The following is a 21,578-nucleotide window of genomic DNA, read 5'->3' as shown; positions in this document are numbered from 1 at the left end:
ATGAGAGGCAAACTTAGCAAAGCAAGAAAGTGTCTAAAAGAGCTAATAAAACTATACCTGGCTGACTCACACAAAGTCATCTGGCATGTACTTTAAACTAAGGTTTGAAATCTTGAATTGTGTCACAATTTCTATATTTCACTCAAACAGCACAATATTAGTATTGCATCAATGTAGATGAGTGACTCTATTAGTGAGTTCAAGGCAGTAGGAGGAAGAAGCACAGGAGGAAAAGGAGAAGAGAAAATAGCTAGCTAGAATTAGGGTTCATTCTATGATGGAGTTTCAGTTTCTAACTAAAATAGTAGGGTTTCAATATGGTTACACTTTGGTATGTATTGAACTTTTACTTAAAGAAAAGAGACAATAGCAATTAGATAGTGTTAAATTTTCTTGTATTATTCAGCATCTCGACATGGATCCTTCCCTGAGACCCCGCATAGCGGGAGCTTCGTGCACCGGGCTGCCTTTTTTTTTTTTTTATTCAGCATCTCGACATATTGCTAGCATGTGTTAAAGCATGCCTAGATTAATTTGAATGAGTAAAACTCATTTAATTCTCTTGCACTGATTTTCTACTTTATATAAAGTTATATCAATATAATTTCTTGCATTTTTTACTTTTATGTTGAGATAAATTTATATAAATTTTACTCATATACTTGCTAATAATAATAGGGGATAGCCCAATGACGGAAAATGATCTACATAGCTGACCCACCTAGTAGAACAAAACTTGGTTGTTGTTGTACTTATAATACTAATTAATAATAAGACTTATTATAATCAATCTAACATGAGCAAAATTTAAATTTAATTAAATTCATATAAATTGAAATATTGTTTATGTCAATTTCAAAACTAATTAATTAAATAAATTTGTTTAGTTAAATAAAATTTTAAAATATATATATATATATATAAACTTAACAAACTTTTATAATTAACAAAATCAACAAAAATAAAATTCTTCCAATTTAATCAATTGCATATTATACATTAATTAAACTTAAGAAAGTTTAAGAATTAACATCCACACTCTTCCTCCCCACTTTCATGAATTAAAATATAAATTCTAAACTAATCAATTAATTAGCTCCCTTAACCAATGTCCAAATTCTTCCCTCACTTGATCTAAATAATTAAAATTTGAAAAACCCACCTCAAATCCTGACCCAACAAATTTAATTAGAATCATGACTACCGCCAACCCAAACTCCACCCAAACAAATTAATCCAGAAGACCACCTACACTTATACACCCCCTTCGTCTTCCTCTCAAAAAGTGACCAAGAGACCTCGTGAGCCCATGCAACATCGCCTACAAGCCCTTGACCTTGATCTCTCCCTCATTATTTGGCCAAATCGACTTACTGTCTCCTCTTCCATGGGTCTTTTTGTGCCTTCCACAATTTTTTTTGATGTTACTTCTTCCCATAGCATACAAGATTATTGACACTAGTACGTATTGAATGAGAGAAGATGAATCATATTTGACCTACGTAACATAGTAATAGTTTACCCATGCCAACCGGTTCATAGGGAACTATTCCTCATATGGACTTGTAAACATGTGCTACCTAGAATGGCACAAATTTTCAAGTTTTGGTAGAGTTTACCAAAAAGTTACCAGCTCAACCTAAAAATTTTCTTCTCATTGGCCATTGAGATAATATATATGTGTTCAAGAAACCCTAACAAATTTAGTTAGAATAATGACTGACCACTCACTTAAACTAGATTAATCCAAAGCACCACCCACACATATACACCCCCTTCATCTTCCTCTTGGCAAGTGACTACCAGACCTCATAGGCCCACACAGCATCGCCAACGAGCCCTCATGATCTTGATATCCCATCTTTACTTGATCAAATCAACCCGGCACCTCCTCTTCAATTGGTCTTTCCATGGCTTCCTCAATGTCTCTGTGGTTGCTTCTTCACATACCACACAAGACCATTGGCTCTAGAATGTGTTGAACAAAATGATGAATCTCATCCGATACTCTATTGATCCAAGCAGCACATTAACAGCACAATAATAGTTTATCAATGCCAACTAGTGTAGCTATCATTCCTCATATGGACCTATAAACGTTGTGTTGCCTAGCACGACAAAAAATTTTAAGCTTTTGTCAAGTTTGCAAAAAAGAATCTACCAGCTTAACCTATAGTTTTTTTTGTTATTAGGCATTGAGATATATGTGTGTGCAAGAATAATATAAAAACTTAAGAGACCAATCAAACATTCAAATCAACACTACTTGGTGACAAATCATACTGAGGAACTAGAAATTTAAAAAAAAAAAAGAGAGAGAGAGAGAGAGAGAGAAAAAGATATATTACATGTTACACTGATATTTACCCCATTTTCATACAACGGTTTTAGTGGAGCTTGATATATTCGGGCAAGTCCAAAATCAGCAATCTTTACAACTCCATGTTCTTCCCCCTCCCCCATCACCTAATTCACATTGGAGACAAACATGTAGACTGAGGTAATTTCTTAAAATTAGAAACCCAGGGATGCATACCAGAATATTTGAAGGTTTGAGATCCCGATGTATAATCCAGTTACTGCAAAAGAAAATAGAAGATTTTAAAATTCACCGATCTCTTTCTCATAAAGCAATAGTCGCAATTATAGAAATGTTGTTAAATTGAATAAAACAACAACAAATACAGAAGTAAAAAATCAATAGTAGAACTGCATATATAATCCCTACCTGTGAAGATAGTTCAGACCATTAAGCAACTGCCAGAGCAATGATTTTACAGTGTATTGGTGAATGGGGTGATTGAGCTTCTCCCGGTGATGTCTGATAATTTCCTAAGAATAAACAGGGTAATATTGATTACACACATAAAAGATATTAATCCATATGCATATAAGCTAAGCTCAAACCATATATCAATGCCCACTATGCATTTAAACATTGATATAATGACTTAAATATTGTCATATGTTTACAAATGGCTCTAATTGGCACAATTAAATATGTTGTAGTGCATCTTTAGTAAGACAATTATTAATATAGAAGATGACAAGATACTTGTAATGGAAAGCTTTAATATTTAAGATCATTTTTGTAAAAGAATAAAAGGGTTGATAGAGATATTTTACATAGATACAAACAGGGTGGTTAAAATGGAGAAGGATGTCAAGTGTTCCTTATGATCATAAGGTACGTCTGAAGTTTAAGGGGAAGTTTTATAAAATGACGATTAATCATGCTATGTTATATAAAGTTACATGTTGAGGCTATGAATCAAGCACGCGAGTAAAAGATGAGTCGTATAAATCAAAATAATAAGGTGGATGTGTGAAAATACGAGAATATTAAAGATAGTATGGCCATGTATATAGGCGACTAATGAAAGCTCGAGTTAGACTATATGAGATCATGACAAATACACATATTAATCGGGAAAAGGAAGATCAAAAAAAGACTTGATTAGCAATGATAATCAAATAAAGTTCATTTAAATATAACATAAAATTCATTTAAATATAGATGAGGATATAATAGGGAATTGAGTCCAACAGTGTAGGAGAATCCATATAACCGACCCCACTTAGTCGGATAAAGACTTAGTTGTCGTTGTTGTATATTTAGTAAACTTTGATGGAAGCATTTAACATTTTAAATTATGTAAAAAATATAATTTAATTAACTTACAAATAACCTTTAAGATAATTATTTTAGCCCCTAGGGCGTAGCACAGACGGTGGGCGCATGACATCTCTGGCGTAATGGCCAAGAGTCGATTCTCTTTCCTGACGACCTGCGTTTACCCCACCATGCGCCTATGGCTTATAACTGCATTTACCCCCTCCATATCCGTGGGGGCGACACTAGGGGGGCCGCTAAGGTAGTAGATCTTCTTTTTTAAGATAATTATTTTACTTACAATTATTTATTGATATTATACTTTAGACTATTTACATAGTATTCAAGCATGCATTGTACTAATCCTTGTAATTATATCAAATAATGAATGTCTAAAAAGTTCTTAAATAATTCGAGGTTATGCCTATGAAAAAAATAATATTTGAAATTTTTTATAAAGAATCATATATTTAGAATTTTAAACATTTAAAGTAGTTTAATTAAATTATATAACAGATACATTAGCACCATAGGCTTCACCATTCAATTAACATATGTCCATGTGTAAACAAGTTGCAAACAATTGAATGGCAAAAATTTAGAAAACTTTAACAATTGTACTGCTCTCTTTCTCATTATTTCGTTAATTCACATTTAATTACTTTTTATTAATACATATTTACTATATTTTGTCAATACATTTATTTTTCTCATAATTTGATTTAAATTAAATTTTAGATATTTTACTATTTTGATTTATTTTATTTAAATTAAACTATTTTATTTATCTGTATATTACTGTGATTTAATTATAATTATAGTGATGTTGTTTAACTAGATTTTTTAATTTATCACAAATAAGTCAAAATTTTCATGGTGAAAATGCACATTTTTTTATAGAAAATTTTATTTTTGTGTATCCTATATATTTACATTTTAGTATATTAATTTTGTAATTTCAATATAATTGTTCCACTATCTATATTTATTCTCTACTCATTCTACATGTAATATATGTTTCAAAATTAGTAAATCCTATTAATTTTATCTCAATTTAAATTTTGAGAGAATACTTTAAGATATTAAAACTCTAAGAGAAAAAAATTAGATTTTATAATTAACAAATTATTTTAAGATATTAAAATTATGCAAAAGAGTTCAATTTTCTAAAAGATTTTATTTAGTTTTACATCCGTGGTACGCTTCTTGGTGGTAAAAAGTGATTCGCTTGCCCCAGTACCTCCACCAATCCGTCTCCAGGCCAACACGGAAGAGGTAGATCACGAGTGGCTACTAGCTTTGGATAGTTGAATAGCGTAGGAGGGAGGGCAAGCACCCGGCTACTAGCCGGGATTTGACCCTTAGACCTTATAGTGGTGACACCACCATACACTAGCCAGCTGTCTATCCCAAGGGGACTCCTTCGTGGTACACTTCTTGCTATCCTGAGTGGTTGTATATGTATATGTGCGTGGGGGGATTTGACCCCTAGACCTCATGGTGGTAACACCACCATACGCTAGCCAACTGTCGGGACTCCTCCGTGGTACACTTCTTACTATCTTGAGTGGTTGAGTGTGTGTATGTGTTTCACATTTGCCAAATTTAAATTTTCAATTATGTCATTTTAAAGCCTCAAATCTTGTACATATGTCGTTGGAGAGTTTATATCTCTTGGAAGTGCCTCTGAATTTAATTACTTATAGCTATTTCTCTTACTATTTTTTTAATATATATAACATAACAATCGTCAACACCAAACTCAGTTTCCCAACTATTTGATGTCAACTACATAAATCTTATCTCATATTGAGCTCTATCAATAGCTATATATTCCTACTAATGTTGAAACTAATGAAATCATTTTTATTACGTTGAACAATGTTTTCTTTAGTTTCCTTGTACTCCTTGCACCTCCAGTGAAATCAATGCTTCGATGAAATATAGTGGTCATTTTTAACATCTCTATACCACTTCAACAAATCATCTATTCTATAGAATATTTGTATTTTTAATTTATCCTTTCTATCAACTCTACACATGCATCTTGGAGTTCTCATTTCTACTATTTAGATGTGTTTGTTTTTTTCCTAATAATCCAACTCTCATATACATACAGTAAGAAACATTCCTTGTTGCTTAGAAGGGATGCGACAATCACACAAGGCTTTATAAGTTCCTCTCAATCTTATTCAATGATTGATTCTAAAAAGCCAAACAAAGATTTCATGCTCATCAATCTTAGTTATCACCTTGATTCTTTTCTTGTTACTAAAACTACAATTTATATTCTCCATTCTTATTTTACTTAAATTAGCACCTTTATAATGTTTTCCTTCACAATCAAGCTTTGAATTTAATTTCATTATAATATAATTAATTAACATAATGTATCTATTAATAGCATAGCCTAGGAAGTTTGTATTCAATATTATAAGCTAATTCATCTAACATTAATAGGGATTTAGAGCTGACCATTTAACAAAAATATGTCGCTCACAAGCTCTAGCAATAGTAATATGAAAACACATATCTTTTATCACATAAATACAACTTTTCATTCTTCTCTAAAATTCACCAAGGACTTTATCATAAGCTTTCTTTGAATCAATAGAAGCTTTAATGCTAATAATTCATTGAATAAATACCTTTTATAACATCAAATAACTATTCATGTCCCTTCTCCAAAAACTCATTGTAAATGTTATCCAGTCTTCACCATAAGCTTCTCTAAGTCAATAAAAATCTTGGTTTATCATAAGCTTTGTCATAAAAAATTTAATAGTAATGTCAACCATCTAATACTGAGTAACAATTGTAGTCAAATTTTTATTGTTTATAATTATAACATTGATTAGCTAAATTTTATCACATGCTAATCATTCTCATTTGTGCGATTCATGTTAAAAAAAAAAAGTGAAAATGCGCATGAAAATTGTTTTCTTTATAATGACATCAGAATACTCACATAAAGGTCATGTTCAGCATAATCAAACGCAAGATAGAGCGACATATCCACATGATTGATGTGTACATTCACTAGTTTGACAACATTTTCGTGACAAGTTTCTCGCAATAGCTGCAATGACAAGAAAATAATATGAGAAGATATGTAGAGTATCACATGGTACGCATTTACTTCTCTCTCTATAACAAAGAAAATTTGTTATGTATCCAAGACAGAATCATAAGCAATTAACAGTTTGTGAGCTCATTCATGAGAGAGAGAGAGAGTGAGTCTACCCAAGTTCTAGCATTCTTTAAATGTTAGTGCTTGATCTTGATAAGAAAATGGAGTGACATGGGAAAGAAGAATACCCCTATTCTAAAAAAACAGGCAAGTAGCCACACAAGATATAATGAAGGACAATATTGCTTCTACTTATGTCTGCATAAAGATAATGTGGGCTAAACCAATATAAGGGCAATACCCCTATATTGCTTCTACTTCTTAATATCCTTGTTATGACTAGTTCATTACATTTGATTAGACTTTTTTTAATGAAAATAAATAAATAAACAAACAAATTCCATGGATTGCTTCGGAAAACATGCAAAATTTTCATTTACATCCATTGTTTAGGATGAACATGCATTGTATGTGTTATATACATTATGTTAATATATATTTTAAGGTTATAAAATATTTTATATGCAATTACATCATTTTGGATTTTTAATTTAATTTGTTCAGTGATAGACGGTTTTTTTATTGCTTAGGTTGATTAATTTAATATTTTATGTAGTATATATAAACTTAATACATTTTATTGCTCAGGTACAATCTTAAGAATTCTTGTCAATATATTTTGAAACATATGGACCGCAGATGCATTATGTGGCGGGACCCATACACCTGCATGCTTATGAAAATCCTTAAATAACATTTTTTGCAACTAGTTGGGCTAACTCGTTCTTTGCATATTTATTTAAGAACCTTAAAATTTTTTCTTTTAAGAAACTATATCAATTAGATTTCTTAATTAAAAGTTACTTTTATCATTTTCAGATAAATGTGTGTCAAAATGAATTATAAATTTTACTTTAAATCTACTTCCACTTATTTTTAAATGTGTCAAAGTGGACCAAGTGTCAACACAATAAGATGATCATTGGCACGACCAATATTTCCTAACATCAATCAATATTGAATTTCAGTAATTTACCCAAACAAGTGCATTTCAACCATACTGCTCAACATGTTAGGTGATTTATGACAAACCTATAACTCGACAAATCGAAAGGCAAAAGTTGTTGGAGAAGAGATGACATTTGGAAGAATAACAACGGGATGTCTTGGAGAAGAGACTGAAATTTCACTAAGAGGCAACCAAGAGAATAATCATAAATTGAGTTTTGTTTGTAGCATGGTTTAGAATTTCTTTTTGGGCTAGGCGAAACGGGCAAAATTTACCATTCTGCCCATCGCCCGCTTGTCGTGGGGACTCCTGCTGGTGCGCAGGCGACACCCGCAGGAGCGCGACAAGGATGATGGTCGCCGTGCGGGTCACAACAAAGATGCCCATGGGTGCGAGGGTGGGATGTAGAAAATAAACTTAGGTTAATAATTAATAATTTCAATCAACTCTTAGTTATAAATAGGATAATCTAAATAGACTTAATCAACCCTAATAAAACTATCCTATTAATTTAATATATATTTTTATATTATTTGTTTTAATTCTGAAAATATATAATAAAATTTGTATTTATGTATTTGTTTATTTATTTACCATATGAAGGTGTCGCGATCTCGTATTTTTTTCCTTTTTATTTTTAAAAAAAATAATTTTTATTTTAAATTTTTTAATATGTATTTTAAATTAATATATTTATATTTTAAAAAATATCGAAACCATATCGGCACGATATGGTACCAAAACCATATCGTTCCGAACATAAATCGAAACTCCAATACAGTTCGAGATTTTAAACCATGATTTGCAATAGTAAGTTGTTGCTATGGAAGAAAGGTTCGATAAGAAAATCAAGGTGGATAGAGGTGGAGTAATCAATGAGGATCTCATGGAAGAGATGGAGGTGTAAATGATGGCAAAGTTCCAAGCACTCATTGTAGTTGCAACAAAGAGAAATAATGAAATTTCAAGCATCGAACTCTACCTCTATTCTAAGTTCTAACAGAGAGAAACATATGCAAAAGTGATAAAAAGTTGGGTAGTAACTTAAATACTCATTGACGTGGTTCGCAACGACTAAGGGTCGCTTTGGATCATGAATATGAAAATAAAATTCAATTCCACAATGTGTCACCAGCTGGTTATAATTGGATATGGTATGCAACTAGTTTCTTAGCCAATATATCTACATACTATAGTAGAAATATTGTAAATGTTGTTGGAATCAGGTTCCCATGATCAGCTTTGTAACCAACTATTATGTGCATAAGATTGGACCATTGGAGATTGATAATATATGGGTTGCCAATGAGAAAAGAGATACCATGCATCTCCTAGCATTCAATGGGGCAAGAGATTGCTTGACCACAATTTACAGAGGAGAGAAGGGGAGAAAGATAACTTTCTTCTCTTGATGAACCCCTTCTCATTGAATGCATTAAATATGCATAAAATATGTTACAATTAAGTGTTCTCTACTCCTCAACTCAGAGTATGAAAACTAAGAATTCCCCCATTACATGTACAAGTCATATTCTCACTATCAAGTATCAGGTCAATGATCATAATTCATAACACAATGTGTTCCTAGTGAAACATTTTGTATTTTAGTTATACTATTTTTTTTCCTTTTTTCTACCTTCTTTCATTTGAATTATTCATATTTATCGTACTTTATACATATTTTGCATGAATTATTACTAGTTATTATGAAGGCCATAAACAAATGCCAAATAAGTAAGAATGTTAATGCGTAAGCAAGTATAATATTATTGAGCACGAGTTACCGAACATAATGGCAATTAAGTGGCAAACATCATTAGGCAGCATATTTTGTTATCTTTACATCAGTGCTCGACCAATCTGTTTTTTTTCAGGCCATATAATCCACAAAGATATGAGGGGCCAATTTAGGTCAATATGATAAAATCCATTCAACAGATATAACCCGCTAAATTGCTCCTTTCCTTTTTACTTACGCCCAACTGACCAAAAAATCCAATACTATAGGGAGAAGTTATAATTAATGTAGTTTGATGATCCCACACTATGGTCAAAAAAAAAAAAAAAATAGACGACACCAAAGCTTATTTTCATTCCTTTCAAGATTCTTGGTTGGACAGTATTTAATTCCAAATGGCTCGGCTATTCCAAGTAACTACTTCACTGTAAATAATTCCATCTGCTACGATGTTCAATTTACCCTTCAAAAGAGTGGGATATCTCATAACCACCTCCCCTACTTTACATGGGCACACCTTTGCTATCCATGGAAACAAAATAAACACATTATCAACTCGAATTAGATTTAGTTATAGAAAAGAAGATTATTTAAGATGAAAATGCAGTTCTACAGCCTGAAAACCTAGATTACAGGCAGTTGTCCCTGGCGGAAAATACAGAGGGAGAACAAATAATATCACTTTATACAATAGGAAAACGAGACCAATCAAGTAAAATGTTGATTTTAGACTCGATGTGGGAAAATAGTTGCCCCCTTTCTTCATTTTTTTTTTTTTTTTTTTTTTGCGCCTCGGAGGACAAATAAAATGGAATCATGGAGGAGAGAGGCGCACCATGATCTCGCGAATAGCGGTGGGGGATACTCCATCGCCCTCCTTCGATTGCTTAAACTTTTTGATGGCGATGCAGCCCTTGCGGTGGCTGGTCCGTGCCAGGAAAACCAGACCGTAGGTTCCCTCTCCGATCTTACCAACCAGATCGTATTGCTGCAGCCACGCTGGGCGATTCCCCCCGCCGCCGCCGCGAACGTCACCCATCCCTAAAGGGTGGTCAGCAGGAGAGTATGCACCTGCCGTCAGTCGTCGTCCCCGGATGTCTCTCCCACTTTTAGCGCCTCGTTGCGCCTTGATATTAATTTCTCCTTTTTTTTTTTCTTTTTTCTTTTAATAATGTCGCAGAAACAATGCACCTTCCTTTAAAATTACTAAAATCTCTCTCCCGATTCAATTTAATCAATTTATTATTACCAAATCAGTAATTAATTAAATATTTAAATGTATAACGTTTTGGATATTATTCCAATTTACTGAAATTAATTAATTAATTAATTAATTATTAAGTAAATAGTTAATGATTATTAAATTATTAGTAATTATTTAAATAACAATTAATATTTCTTCAGTAGTCAATGACAAGGATTACTTATTAATTTATTTTCTTAAATTAATTATTTAATTATGTTTGAATTTTAAATATATTTTTTATGCTAAATTATTAATTTATTTACTTAATTAAATGTATAAACTATTTCATTCTTAATTGTGAGATAATTCTTAATTTACTAATTTAATATCTTAATCTAAGGTAATATTAAGGATTATTAAATTTTATAAATTTAATTATTTAATATAAATAATAATTAAATAATTTGTTTATTTTCTAATATTCAATTAATTGCTAGTCTCTAAATATTTTCAACCACAAGAATTTTATAACTTTTAAAATTGTATTTGCATTAAATTAGCATTGTAATATTTTTGAATTTATCTATATTCATTTTTCATATTTTGAGTCTTACGAGTGCATTAGTCACAGGTCTAATGGTCTTTGAGATATTAGATTCAGCATGCACTTTTAATGTTTTTCTAAAATTATTCATCTTTATCTTTTTATATGAATTTTATACAATTGTCAAATATATTTTTATGAACAATATGTAACATGTAATGATTGAAATTACTTCAGTTGGTCACTATTAGTTAAGCATTTTTGTTTAAATCAATTTAGTCTATACTGCTAATTGACCAATAACAAATGAAGTGAGGTGCAGATAGGGTTCAAAAAATGAACCAAATGATTCGCAAGTTATTTCGTTCGAGTTCATTTATTTAATTTACCGAGTTGAGCTATAGCTTGATTTCAAAATTGACAATTTTATCGAGTCGAGCTCGAGCTTAAGGATATTCGGCTCGTGAGCTTACAAACATATTCGTTTATAGGCTCGCAAGCTCGAGCTCGAGCTCGGCTCATTTAAAGTGCTCGAGCTCGGCTTGTTTAAAGAGCTCGAGAACATGTTCGTTTATAAGCTCGTGGACTCGGGCTCGAGCTCGGCTCGTTTAAATGACTCGATAACATGTTCATTTATAAGCTCGTAAACTCAGGCTCGAGCTCGGCTCTATTAAAAGGCTCACGAATACGTTTAATGGTGTGTTGAGTTTGGAAGTTTAATGTAGTAGTTTAGAATATTCAATAATGTGTTGAGTTTTATATTATTTTAGTGGTTAGGTTTGTTGAATATTTATTCAAATAAATTTTCGACCTCACTTAATAAGCCTGCAAAACAAGCCTTAAAACGAGTTCTAAAACAATCCCGAAAACAAGATTGAGCTCGCTTAACTAGTTAGTAATTCTAAAACGAGTCGAGCTCGGGTCTTGTGATAAAAGTTCAATTCGAGCTTGAGCTTGAATATAACTTAAACGAACTGAGCTCGAGCTCAATATTATTCAGCTCGTTTACATCTCTAGGTGCAGAGGAAGAGATGGTAAATTTTATAGTAGGGTACTCCTTTTTAGCATTTGGAAAGTATATTGGACTCTTATCATTTTCATAAAAAAAACTTTAATAATTAATTGCAAATCACTTTTGGTCCCTTAGTGGCCGACAAGAGGGGAGGGGTGAATTACCCTGAAAAAATAAATTCAACTCATTCTCGACTTATAGCTTGATTAAGAAAACTTGTAATAAAAAATTAAGAGACTAATTATAGACACAGAAACACAAGGAAACTTACTTGATTTGCAATCAGAAGATTGCTAATCCAAAGAAAATGAAGCGCACTTTATAACGATCTCCTTCGAGCGGAGTAGCCTCTTACAACGTTAACAGCTCACAAATGAAAGTAGAGCAGAAAGAAATAAATTACAAGTTAATATCTGAACTACTGAAATCAGAGCTATATTTATACCACTGTTCCGGACGTCTGGAAGGGTTCCGAGCGCCTGGAGTGGGATAGAATTCTAAAAAATTTTAAGTGTTGCAGAAAAACCTTCTAAGTTTAAAGATAAACAATTATTGTGTAACATATAAATTTTGATAAAGCAAAGTTTATATAATAACTTAAAAAACTTTAAGTTAAATAGATTTTTCTAAGTTAAACAAATTTTTCAGAAACTAAATTTATAGAAATGTATGGAAACTAAAGCTGATAATTTTTATAAAAAAACTTCAAGAGAAAAAGGATTTCTAAAAAATTTTCTAGCGGAAGAAAATATTCAAAAAAAAAATTGTGCAAACAAAGTTTGTAAAATAACTTAACACTTTAAAAAAAATATGAGAAAATTTTCTAAGTTAAAAAAATTCTTAGAGAAAAAAAATTAAGTAACTATTTAAAGCATTATCTAATTCCAATTTTAATGCTCTATCAATTAGTTAATTAAATATTTTATTTCAATATTTAGTTTCCAGACTGTGACAAAGCACTAGGTCTTCTTGGTTATTGGATCATCAACCACTTTCTACACAAAGTCGCATAAGGAAATTAAACGTCTAATTTTCTCGCTGAAAGCACTAAGTCTAACATTACAACAAAAATAGCTTTTCGCAGCTTGCTCTTAACAACACACATTAAAAGCACACCGTTAATAGTATTATTAATGGTGTGCATGTTGATGTGTGTCGTTAATAGTATAAACTTGAATAAGAAAAAAAAATTACGTCTAAATATTAACGTCGCATATTAAAAGCATGTCGTTAATACTATAAATATTTAATAACAATAACATCGTACAAGACTAAGCACGCTATAAATACTTTTATTTATTATCAATAGCATGCAATTTGGAAATAATAAAGAAAAAGTAATAATAAAACAAAGTTATGTTAAATAAAAATTAAATAAAAAACACATGATTAAAAGAAAACATAACTTGCGATTAGTTTGGAAATAATAAAGAAAAAGTAATAATAAAACAAAGTTGTGTTAAACAAAATTAAATAAAAAACACATGATTAAAAGAAAACGTAACTTGGTTAAAAATTCAAGTAAGAAAAATTAAAGTTAAGTAAAACAAAAAATGCAAGAACCTGCTAAATAAAAAAAAACACGACTAAATTAAAGAACACATAGGTTAAAATAACAAGCCACCGTCGCTTGAAGTCATCGCCGCAACAACTATTACCTCTCCGCAATAGCTCTCTGCCTCTCTTCACTACTGTCGTCGTCGTCGGACTCCTCTCTACCTCTCGGCACTCACCGCCACCAACCGTAGGACTCCTCTCTGCCTCTCTGCACTGACCATCGTTGGCCACACGACTCCACTCTGCCTCTCCTCACTCGCCATTGTCTACCACAAGACTTCCATCTCTCCATATCATAGGACCACAGCAAGAGTAAGCAAGCTCTTTGCTAATCACTCCACACTCTACATCAAGCCAAAAGCTCAAAGCTAAAGGTAACCCTAATCTCTAAGTCCCTAAACTTATTTGGGTGACACTACTTAACTCTTTCACTTTTGTGAACTGTGTTCAACTTTGATTGTTGTACACTTACAAAGTATGAGCAATTAAATGCTCATTTTAGAAATGATTTTGGAGTATAGTGTCTCAAATTGTTATTATTATTTTTCTCTTAAACTCTTCCCATAACATAGATTAATTCTGATTTAATAGAATTGGTTAGGGATGATCAATTCTATAGAGTGCGGTGGAGGAGTTGGATTAATAATTACAATTTCGCATCCTCTTTTTGTGAATGATTTAAGTAAAAAAAAATAGTTTTGATTGCTTAATGCTTCGATTTGTCTTGCAATATTTGTGCTCCAAGAGTCATGCCTTTCTTCTTTATAAAATGATCAGGTATTTTACTAATTTCAATTTACAAGCACATTATCTGTGGTATAATTCAACACCTCCCATTTTCTTATCTTGATGGTATAATTTAATACCTTCCATTTTCTTATCTTGATTTGGAACACATTAACTAAATTAGAATTAACTAATCTTGTGTGTTACATGCATATATTAATACAATTCTATTATAGTTATGTCACCCTTGCTCTACATGAAATGCACATTATTTAGTTCTCGCTATTGATATATTTTGTTTGATCTTTTGACACTAGTATATCATTAGAGACAATGATTATATTGATACGGGTAACAAGAATGAATGGACGCAAAATAATGATTAAATATATTAAACTAAAAGAGAAAAAAAATAAATTATCAGTCTTTAAAGTGTGTGAATAATACTTTGACATGACTAGTACTCAAGCCGTTGGAGAGAAAATGGTAAGCATGTTCACTCATTTTAGATTTCTTTGGTATTTTATTCCACTGATATGGTTTTTCATAAGCATTATACTTAAGATCTCCATTTATACTCTTACCAATGTCTCCGTAGAAAGATTTTTATCATGTTAAGCAAGTATTCCACTAATCTTGTTTTTTCTATAACTCCTTGTACATGTGTTCAAATTGTTCTTTTGCTTGTGAGTTGGTACATGTGTTCAAGCTGTTATTTTGCTTGAGTTGGTACATGTGTTCAGTTTCATAAAGAATTCATGCTCTTCTGAATAAAAATTTAATGGCTAGGGATATATATGTCCACCTATTAACTGCTGCATGTGCAAACTTATTAGATCTCATTAGATCTAATAAAATAGAACTCATTAGATCTGAGATATAATGAGATCTCCGTTAAGCATATAATTAGCTGTAGCAGGAGATTAGCATGAATAATTTCCTAATACCACCAATAGTTTAAGCTACAGCAGGAGATTAGCATGAACCTAACCCTATGCCTCAGGTAGAAAAAAATCTAGGATGAAAGACATCATGCACCTATTACTTGGATTTGAGATATGGCCAAGAATGATAACGAAACCATAAAATACACAACTCTAATTGTTCTGCTTTGCATCATGACCTTATTTGCAAGTAAATTAATTGGTAAGGGCATGCATACTAATGTCCTTAGTCTGCAACACTGGAGCTTTTACATGGATCTATTGGTTTTCCTATTGCTTGATTTCACTTCTGTACTTGATCTCTTTGTGTACTCTAGATTCCTTCTATTATAAAAAGGGGTAAATTATTTCAGATACCATGTTTTCTTGATGACTTAATAATATCTCTCTATATGACAGTGGATGTAGATAACTTTGTTGCAACACAAAAATTTGCTCTATTTCAAACTTATTTTTTCGTAAGTGTTTGTGTGTACTTTGTTGCAACAAAAAAATGTGGCGTGGTAGTGTTTGTTGCAATAAAAAAATTTGCTCCATCTTGTAGAAATTTGGAGTTTATTGAAGTACGTACATGTGATTTCATTGAACTACGTGTATTATATGTTAATTTCATTTATAAAAATGAAAAAAAATGATAATCCTAGTTAGTCTCATTGACTATCCCTAGGGGTGATCGACCCGGCCCCACGAAAGTTTCCCACCGATCACCAGGGTAAATCGGGAAGCGCGCGCGACAGCCAACCCAGACGCCCAACATCCTTTGATTGCGCTCCCCATTTGGAGGAAAATTCCTGCAAATACGCCGTAGCTGGGGATCGAACCTTGGGTGTCTGGGTGACAACCTAGATGTCCTACCATGACGTTGATTTCATTTACATGCATTATATGTTGATTTTTTATTACGACCCAATTTTGTCGCGAATTGAGCATCAAATAATGAAGTACCAAACCCCTCCTATGCTAATGTAGCATAGGAATGACTCGGGGCGTCCGCCAACGAAAGCAACGATGGGATGATAAACTTAAGATCGTATATTATTTCTATTTTTTTAGGGTTTTTAATATGGAATTGGGGGTTTGGATTTTAATTTTAAATCCTACGAATGAAAAGCAGAATAAGAAAGAAACTAATCTAATGCTGGAATGAAATCTAACTAGGTGACAACAATTAATCCACAACGCATTGTCACTCTACGCTATGGGTCAATCATCAACACGAGTAAACTAAGGATCGAAATAGCAAAGCATCAAATAAAATCTAACATAAATAATGAAAGACAATGCACGTAATGAAACTAACCCTAATGAATAAAAGACATTGCAAGTAAAGAAATCCCTATCTAATCTAAATGAAGCATCTATAAAATTAAGCATGGAACGAAACCTAAAGCATTAAAGAAATCTAATCTAATCTAACCTAACCTAATTGCATTTAATCAAAATTAGAACTCAACTAAATTGAAAGAACAAGACAAAGTAATAATTAACCAAACTAAAATGTATCAAAATAAACCTAACTACTGGTTGAAGCATTTCATCGAACATGTTATGAGCATTAATCAAATGAAGCAAGATTAGTGTAATTCAAACATAGAAAATCTAGTTCAATACAAACATTCAACCACAAAACATTAACACAAATAAGCATAAGCAATGAACAGAATTAAACTAAGAAAACTAAACTAATCCAGCCACAATCCACACAACCTCTACAGATACCAATGACTACCCTTGCTGTCACACGAGGACCCGGCTCGAAACCCCCAAAACCTGTGGACAATAGCTCATTGCCGGAATGTTGCACCTTTCGACAACAATGGGATGATACGGATCTTCCAACAGAGACCCTCCGCTGGAAATGGTGATGGACTGCCGGAATGAACCGCTGCCGCTACTCCTTGCTCCACCGCCTGAACCCCAAGAAGCGGAGCTGCCAGAAGAAAGCCAGACAGTGGAGATCACACCGGAGAACCCCTCCGGTGAGGTGGATGACCGGAATCGCTGCAGAAGCTACTGCCGATTGGAAGCAAACTCGTTGTCATTGCCGCTGGAATCAAAGAAGAAATGTGGGTTGGGCTGGCCGGCCGGCGGCAGGGGAAGAGAAGAAAAGTCGCCGGCCGGAGGAAGAAAGGAAGAAGAGAGAAGAAGGAGGCGCTGTGGAGAAGTTGACCGCGAACCCTAGCTGTGCCAAGAAGAAACGCGAGCAGAATGAGAGGTCTCGGGGCTACTGTGTCGTGCGTGAGGAAGAGGTTTCTTAACTGGTTGTCAGATTTGGGTTAAGGAGGTGAGGAGTTTGAGTGGGATCCGGATCCAATAATATGAAATTGGGCTTTAAGAGTGGGCTTGAGAATTAGGTTGGGTTTTTGAAATTGGGTTCCTCTCTTATCCAAATTGAATTGAAGCTTTAAATGAACCTTTGGATGTCTTGATCTCTATGAACGACCCCAGATCGCTTTAAATAATGATGAAGGGCTGGATCACTTGATCTGACTAAAAGGGTAGGATTTCACTGGATCTTGATCAACGGTCCACATTAATTCAGCTTGATCTTCTTCATTTGGCCTCCAAATCAAACCAAATTCGATCTCGTTCGACCCTAATCCATGACTCTTTGAATTTCCTACAAAATCACATAAAATATGAAATTAAATTCCATAATTCATAAAAAATTTATAATTAAGTCCAAAATATATTTAACTCACAAAATGTAATATAAACACAAAATTAAGCATGTGAGAAGGTATAAAATGCTAAATATAAGAGCCAAAATAATATATAAAAATACCCATTATCAATGTTCAGTATAGTCATCTATTATATTAATGATAATATATTGAAAGTTTTTTTTTTGTTGCAGAAAAAATATTAGAATGCCCACCTAAATCTCAAAACATAATTAATATTGTTGATGATGCAATTAGCATTGTGTTTGACAAGGAAGCTCGAGATAGAGTGCGCGGAATGGGCTTTGGAGTAACACCATCGAAAGTTGGAGCTTCTGTACGACAAAATGAAACGGTTCAACAACTTCAAACTATAGTACAAAATGTTCAACAACAAATGCAATAAATGAGGCAACAAGATCAACTAGAAATGCAAGAAATGAGGTTTATGTTTTTACAAAGTATGAGACAACAAAATCATCCAGAACAGGTTAGTAAGTAAACAACATATATAAAATAAGTTTGATATGTACACTTAAATGCTTTTGAAATTATCATGATGACATTGTTTGACACGATTTGATTGTAAAATTATATTGCTAGTAGTGGCATTTGTAGTAGTATTGGGAATGAATTTGGTAGCAATAGCGATATCAATATTGGTGCAAAAAAATGTGATGATTTTGGTCATGTTTTTCAGGTGATTATTATAAAATTATGTATTTATGAATCACAAAATTGTTACAAAAATATATATGATTAAATTAATAACTTTGTATTGTTTATTTACAGTCAAATTTGAGAAATGTGAGTCGTGGAGATATCTGTGCTAATACTAAATGTAAGTTGTTTCATTGGTCTGTTGATAAATTAGTTGTTGTAGAAGGTCGAATTGCATCCACAGATCTAAACACAAAAGTGCATCACGTTATTCTTGGTAGATCATGTTGGAAAGTTTGGGCTGATAAAGTTTTGGTGGAAAAGGTGGACCTAATTCGACCAAATGATGAAATGCAGTTTCTCGATGACATAATAGGAAGCACGATCGCATGGTTATCTAAATTTATAATATTGTGTGATTGATACAAAATATACTAATTTGTGTGGATTGTAAGTTTAATTGTTGTTATGTAATAACTAGTTTGATAGAGATTTCGTATCTTGTTTAAGATCTTTAAATTTTTTTTGATATAATGAAAAACTATGACTTTTATTAATTTTGTGTGGATTTATTTACACTCAATTTGTTGTAAAATTTTGGTTTATTATTTTCATCAAATTAATATTTTTTTTAATATGGTTACAACCATCGACAACATACATTTATACGCTGCAGATTATTATCCTTAGCACATAAAAATACTTTCTGCAGCGTACTTTACGCGCTACGGATAATATTATCCATAGCGCGCAGAGCACTCTGTCAATAATTTAGGACTTTCAACAGCTTTTAATTGTGCAGCACGCAATGCGCGCTGCGGGAAGCGAATTTGCGCGCAACGAAAAGCTATTTTTGTTGTAGTGTAAATTCACTTTTTAATTTAAACAAGTTTTTGGAACCCAATATAGGTTCCTTCCTACATGGTTAATCAAGTATTTTCTAGGGATATAAGATTTTGTTATTTTTCTTATCTGACCTTTGTGAAATCTATAGTACAGTTTAATCCTCTATAGTTTCTAAAAACATAAACATTTGAACATGCAGAATTTTTCAAGTTTTTTATTTCTTCTTTTAATTTAATATTTTCAAGTTTTACTTTTTCAAAATCTTCTATTAGACATAATTTTGCTGATTTTTTTTTTATTTCTAAGTTTTCATTTTTTTAATTTATCATTTTTATTTTTTAACTTGTACATAGATTTTGCCATAGACTTAATACCAAAATAGAGTTGATAAGGAGGTAAGAGGCATACCTCACTTACCATATCAGACTTGAAGCCTGACTCTCCCCCTGCTTCGCTACATTCATCTGAAGTCGCTCCCCCTTCATCGATGCTGACTTCTGAGGTGCTCTGCTCTTCATGGCTTACCATTAGTGCTAGTCCGACATATTCTTTTATTTTTAATTTTGATGATGAGCTGTCGTCCCAAGTAGCAGTTAGAGTCTTGTGCTTGTTTTGCTTGGGCATCTTGCCTTTTTCCTTTTTGAGTTATGGGCACTCCTCTTTTAAGTGTCCTTCCTTTTGACACTGGTAGCATCGAGCTCTTCTTTTATTTTTCTTGTTTTGCATTTCTTTAAATTTGTTAAATCTAAAGAATTTTCTGAAATTCCTTACTATGTAAGCTTCTTGATCTTCTTCTGATTCTGACTCGGGTTCATCCTTCTTGGTTGCTTTTTATTGTCATAATCTGGCTTGTTTCTTTTGTTGTACCTGTACATCTGGTTTCATGTAATTCTAGAGTAGAAAAGAGTTACTCTAGGGTACTTACCTCCATGTCCTTTGAGATATAGTAGGCGTTGATTATCGAGGACCATTTTGGAGTCTTGGGAAAGGTATTAAGTGCATAGCGTATCGAGTCCCGATTGGTTACCGTTTCACCGAGGTTTTCGAGTCCGGTGATTAGTTCTTTAACCTTCGCGTGTAGATCGACTACCTTCTCACATTTTTCCAGACGGATATTCGTCAGTTTGTTCCGAAGTATGTCTCGTCTTGTGAGCTTGGTTTCGGATGTGCCTTCGTGGAGTTCCAAGAATTTTCCCAGAGTTCTTTGGCTGACGAGTAGCTTCCGTTGCGGTTGACTTCTTGAGGCGGCAATAGGCTCAGCAAGTGATATTCCGTTCGGTTATTTGCTATGGAATCATTTTGTTCTTTCTTCGTCTAAAGACTCTTCCTTCTCCTCTCCATTTTGATCCGTAGGAGCTATAAAGTCATACTTGATTATTAAACGAATCTCAAAGTCAGTTTTTAGAAATACCGACATTCAGTGTTTCTAGTGTGCGAAGTCTCGCTCGAATTTTGGTTGAACGATGCTTGGTCCGACCATTGGTTTCTTTGCTTCGGTCGACGGTTAGTCCTTTTGAAGTGTCCTTTACCTGATACCACTTGTTGGTCCTTAGTGGCCGACAAGAGGAGAGGGATGAATTGTCCTGCAAAAATAAACTCAACTTTTTCTCGACATATAGCTTGATTAAGAAAACTTGTAATAAAAAACTAAGAGACTAATTACAGACACAGAAACACAAGGAAACTTACTTGGTTTGCAATCAGAAGATTGCTAATCCAAGGAAAATGAAGCGCACTTTATGACGATCTCCTTCGGGCGGAGTAGGGTCTTACAACGTTAACAACTCACAAATGAAAGTTGAGCAGAAAGAAATAAATTACAAGTTGATGTCTGAACTAGTGAAATCAGAGCTATATTTATAGCACTATTTCGGGCGCCTGGAAGGGTTCCGGGCGCCTAAGTGGGATAGAATTCTATCCCCGATGCGTAGGTCAACGTACACGTCGATC

General features: G+C 32.9%; 1 protein-coding gene and 1 long non-coding RNA gene across 5 annotated transcripts in view; one reads left to right on the top strand and one right to left on the bottom strand.

Annotated features, from left to right (window-relative positions):
- Positions 1-10,656, bottom strand: part of LOC122042367 (cyclin-dependent kinase E-1) — a 50,864-nt gene extending 40,208 nt beyond the window's left edge. For 3 of the 4 annotated variants that reach the window (XM_042602443.1, XM_042602445.1, XM_042602446.1), the window contains exons 1-5: positions 10,326-10,655; positions 6,582-6,692; positions 2,729-2,832; positions 2,537-2,579; positions 2,368-2,466 (exon numbers count right to left, since the gene is read on the bottom strand). In XM_042602443.1, coding sequence (XP_042458377.1) covers positions 2,368-2,466; positions 2,537-2,579; positions 2,729-2,832; positions 6,582-6,692; positions 10,326-10,529 — 561 coding nt within the window. In that variant the 5' untranslated portion in view covers positions 10,530-10,655. Of the gene's footprint in view, positions 1-2,367; positions 2,467-2,536; positions 2,580-2,728; positions 2,833-6,581; positions 6,693-10,325 lie in introns of all 4 variants that reach the window. The other variant, XM_042602444.1, reaches the window with a different exon arrangement.
- A 3,184-nt stretch (positions 10,657-13,840) lies between these two features.
- On the top strand, positions 13,841-19,268 carry LOC122042366. The gene is made up of 3 exons (XR_006129206.1): positions 13,841-14,163; positions 18,915-18,963; positions 19,064-19,268. It is a non-coding gene; the product is annotated as an uncharacterized LOC122042366 (long non-coding RNA).
- Positions 19,269-21,578: the final 2,310 nt, after the last annotated feature.

This window comes from Zingiber officinale, chromosome 2A (genome assembly GCF_018446385.1).
Source record: "Zingiber officinale cultivar Zhangliang chromosome 2A, Zo_v1.1, whole genome shotgun sequence".
In the NCBI taxonomy this organism is placed as follows: Eukaryota; Viridiplantae; Streptophyta; class Magnoliopsida; order Zingiberales; family Zingiberaceae; genus Zingiber; species Zingiber officinale.
Note: the sequence above shows the minus strand (reverse complement) of the source record. Positions and strands in the feature narration are given on the sequence as shown.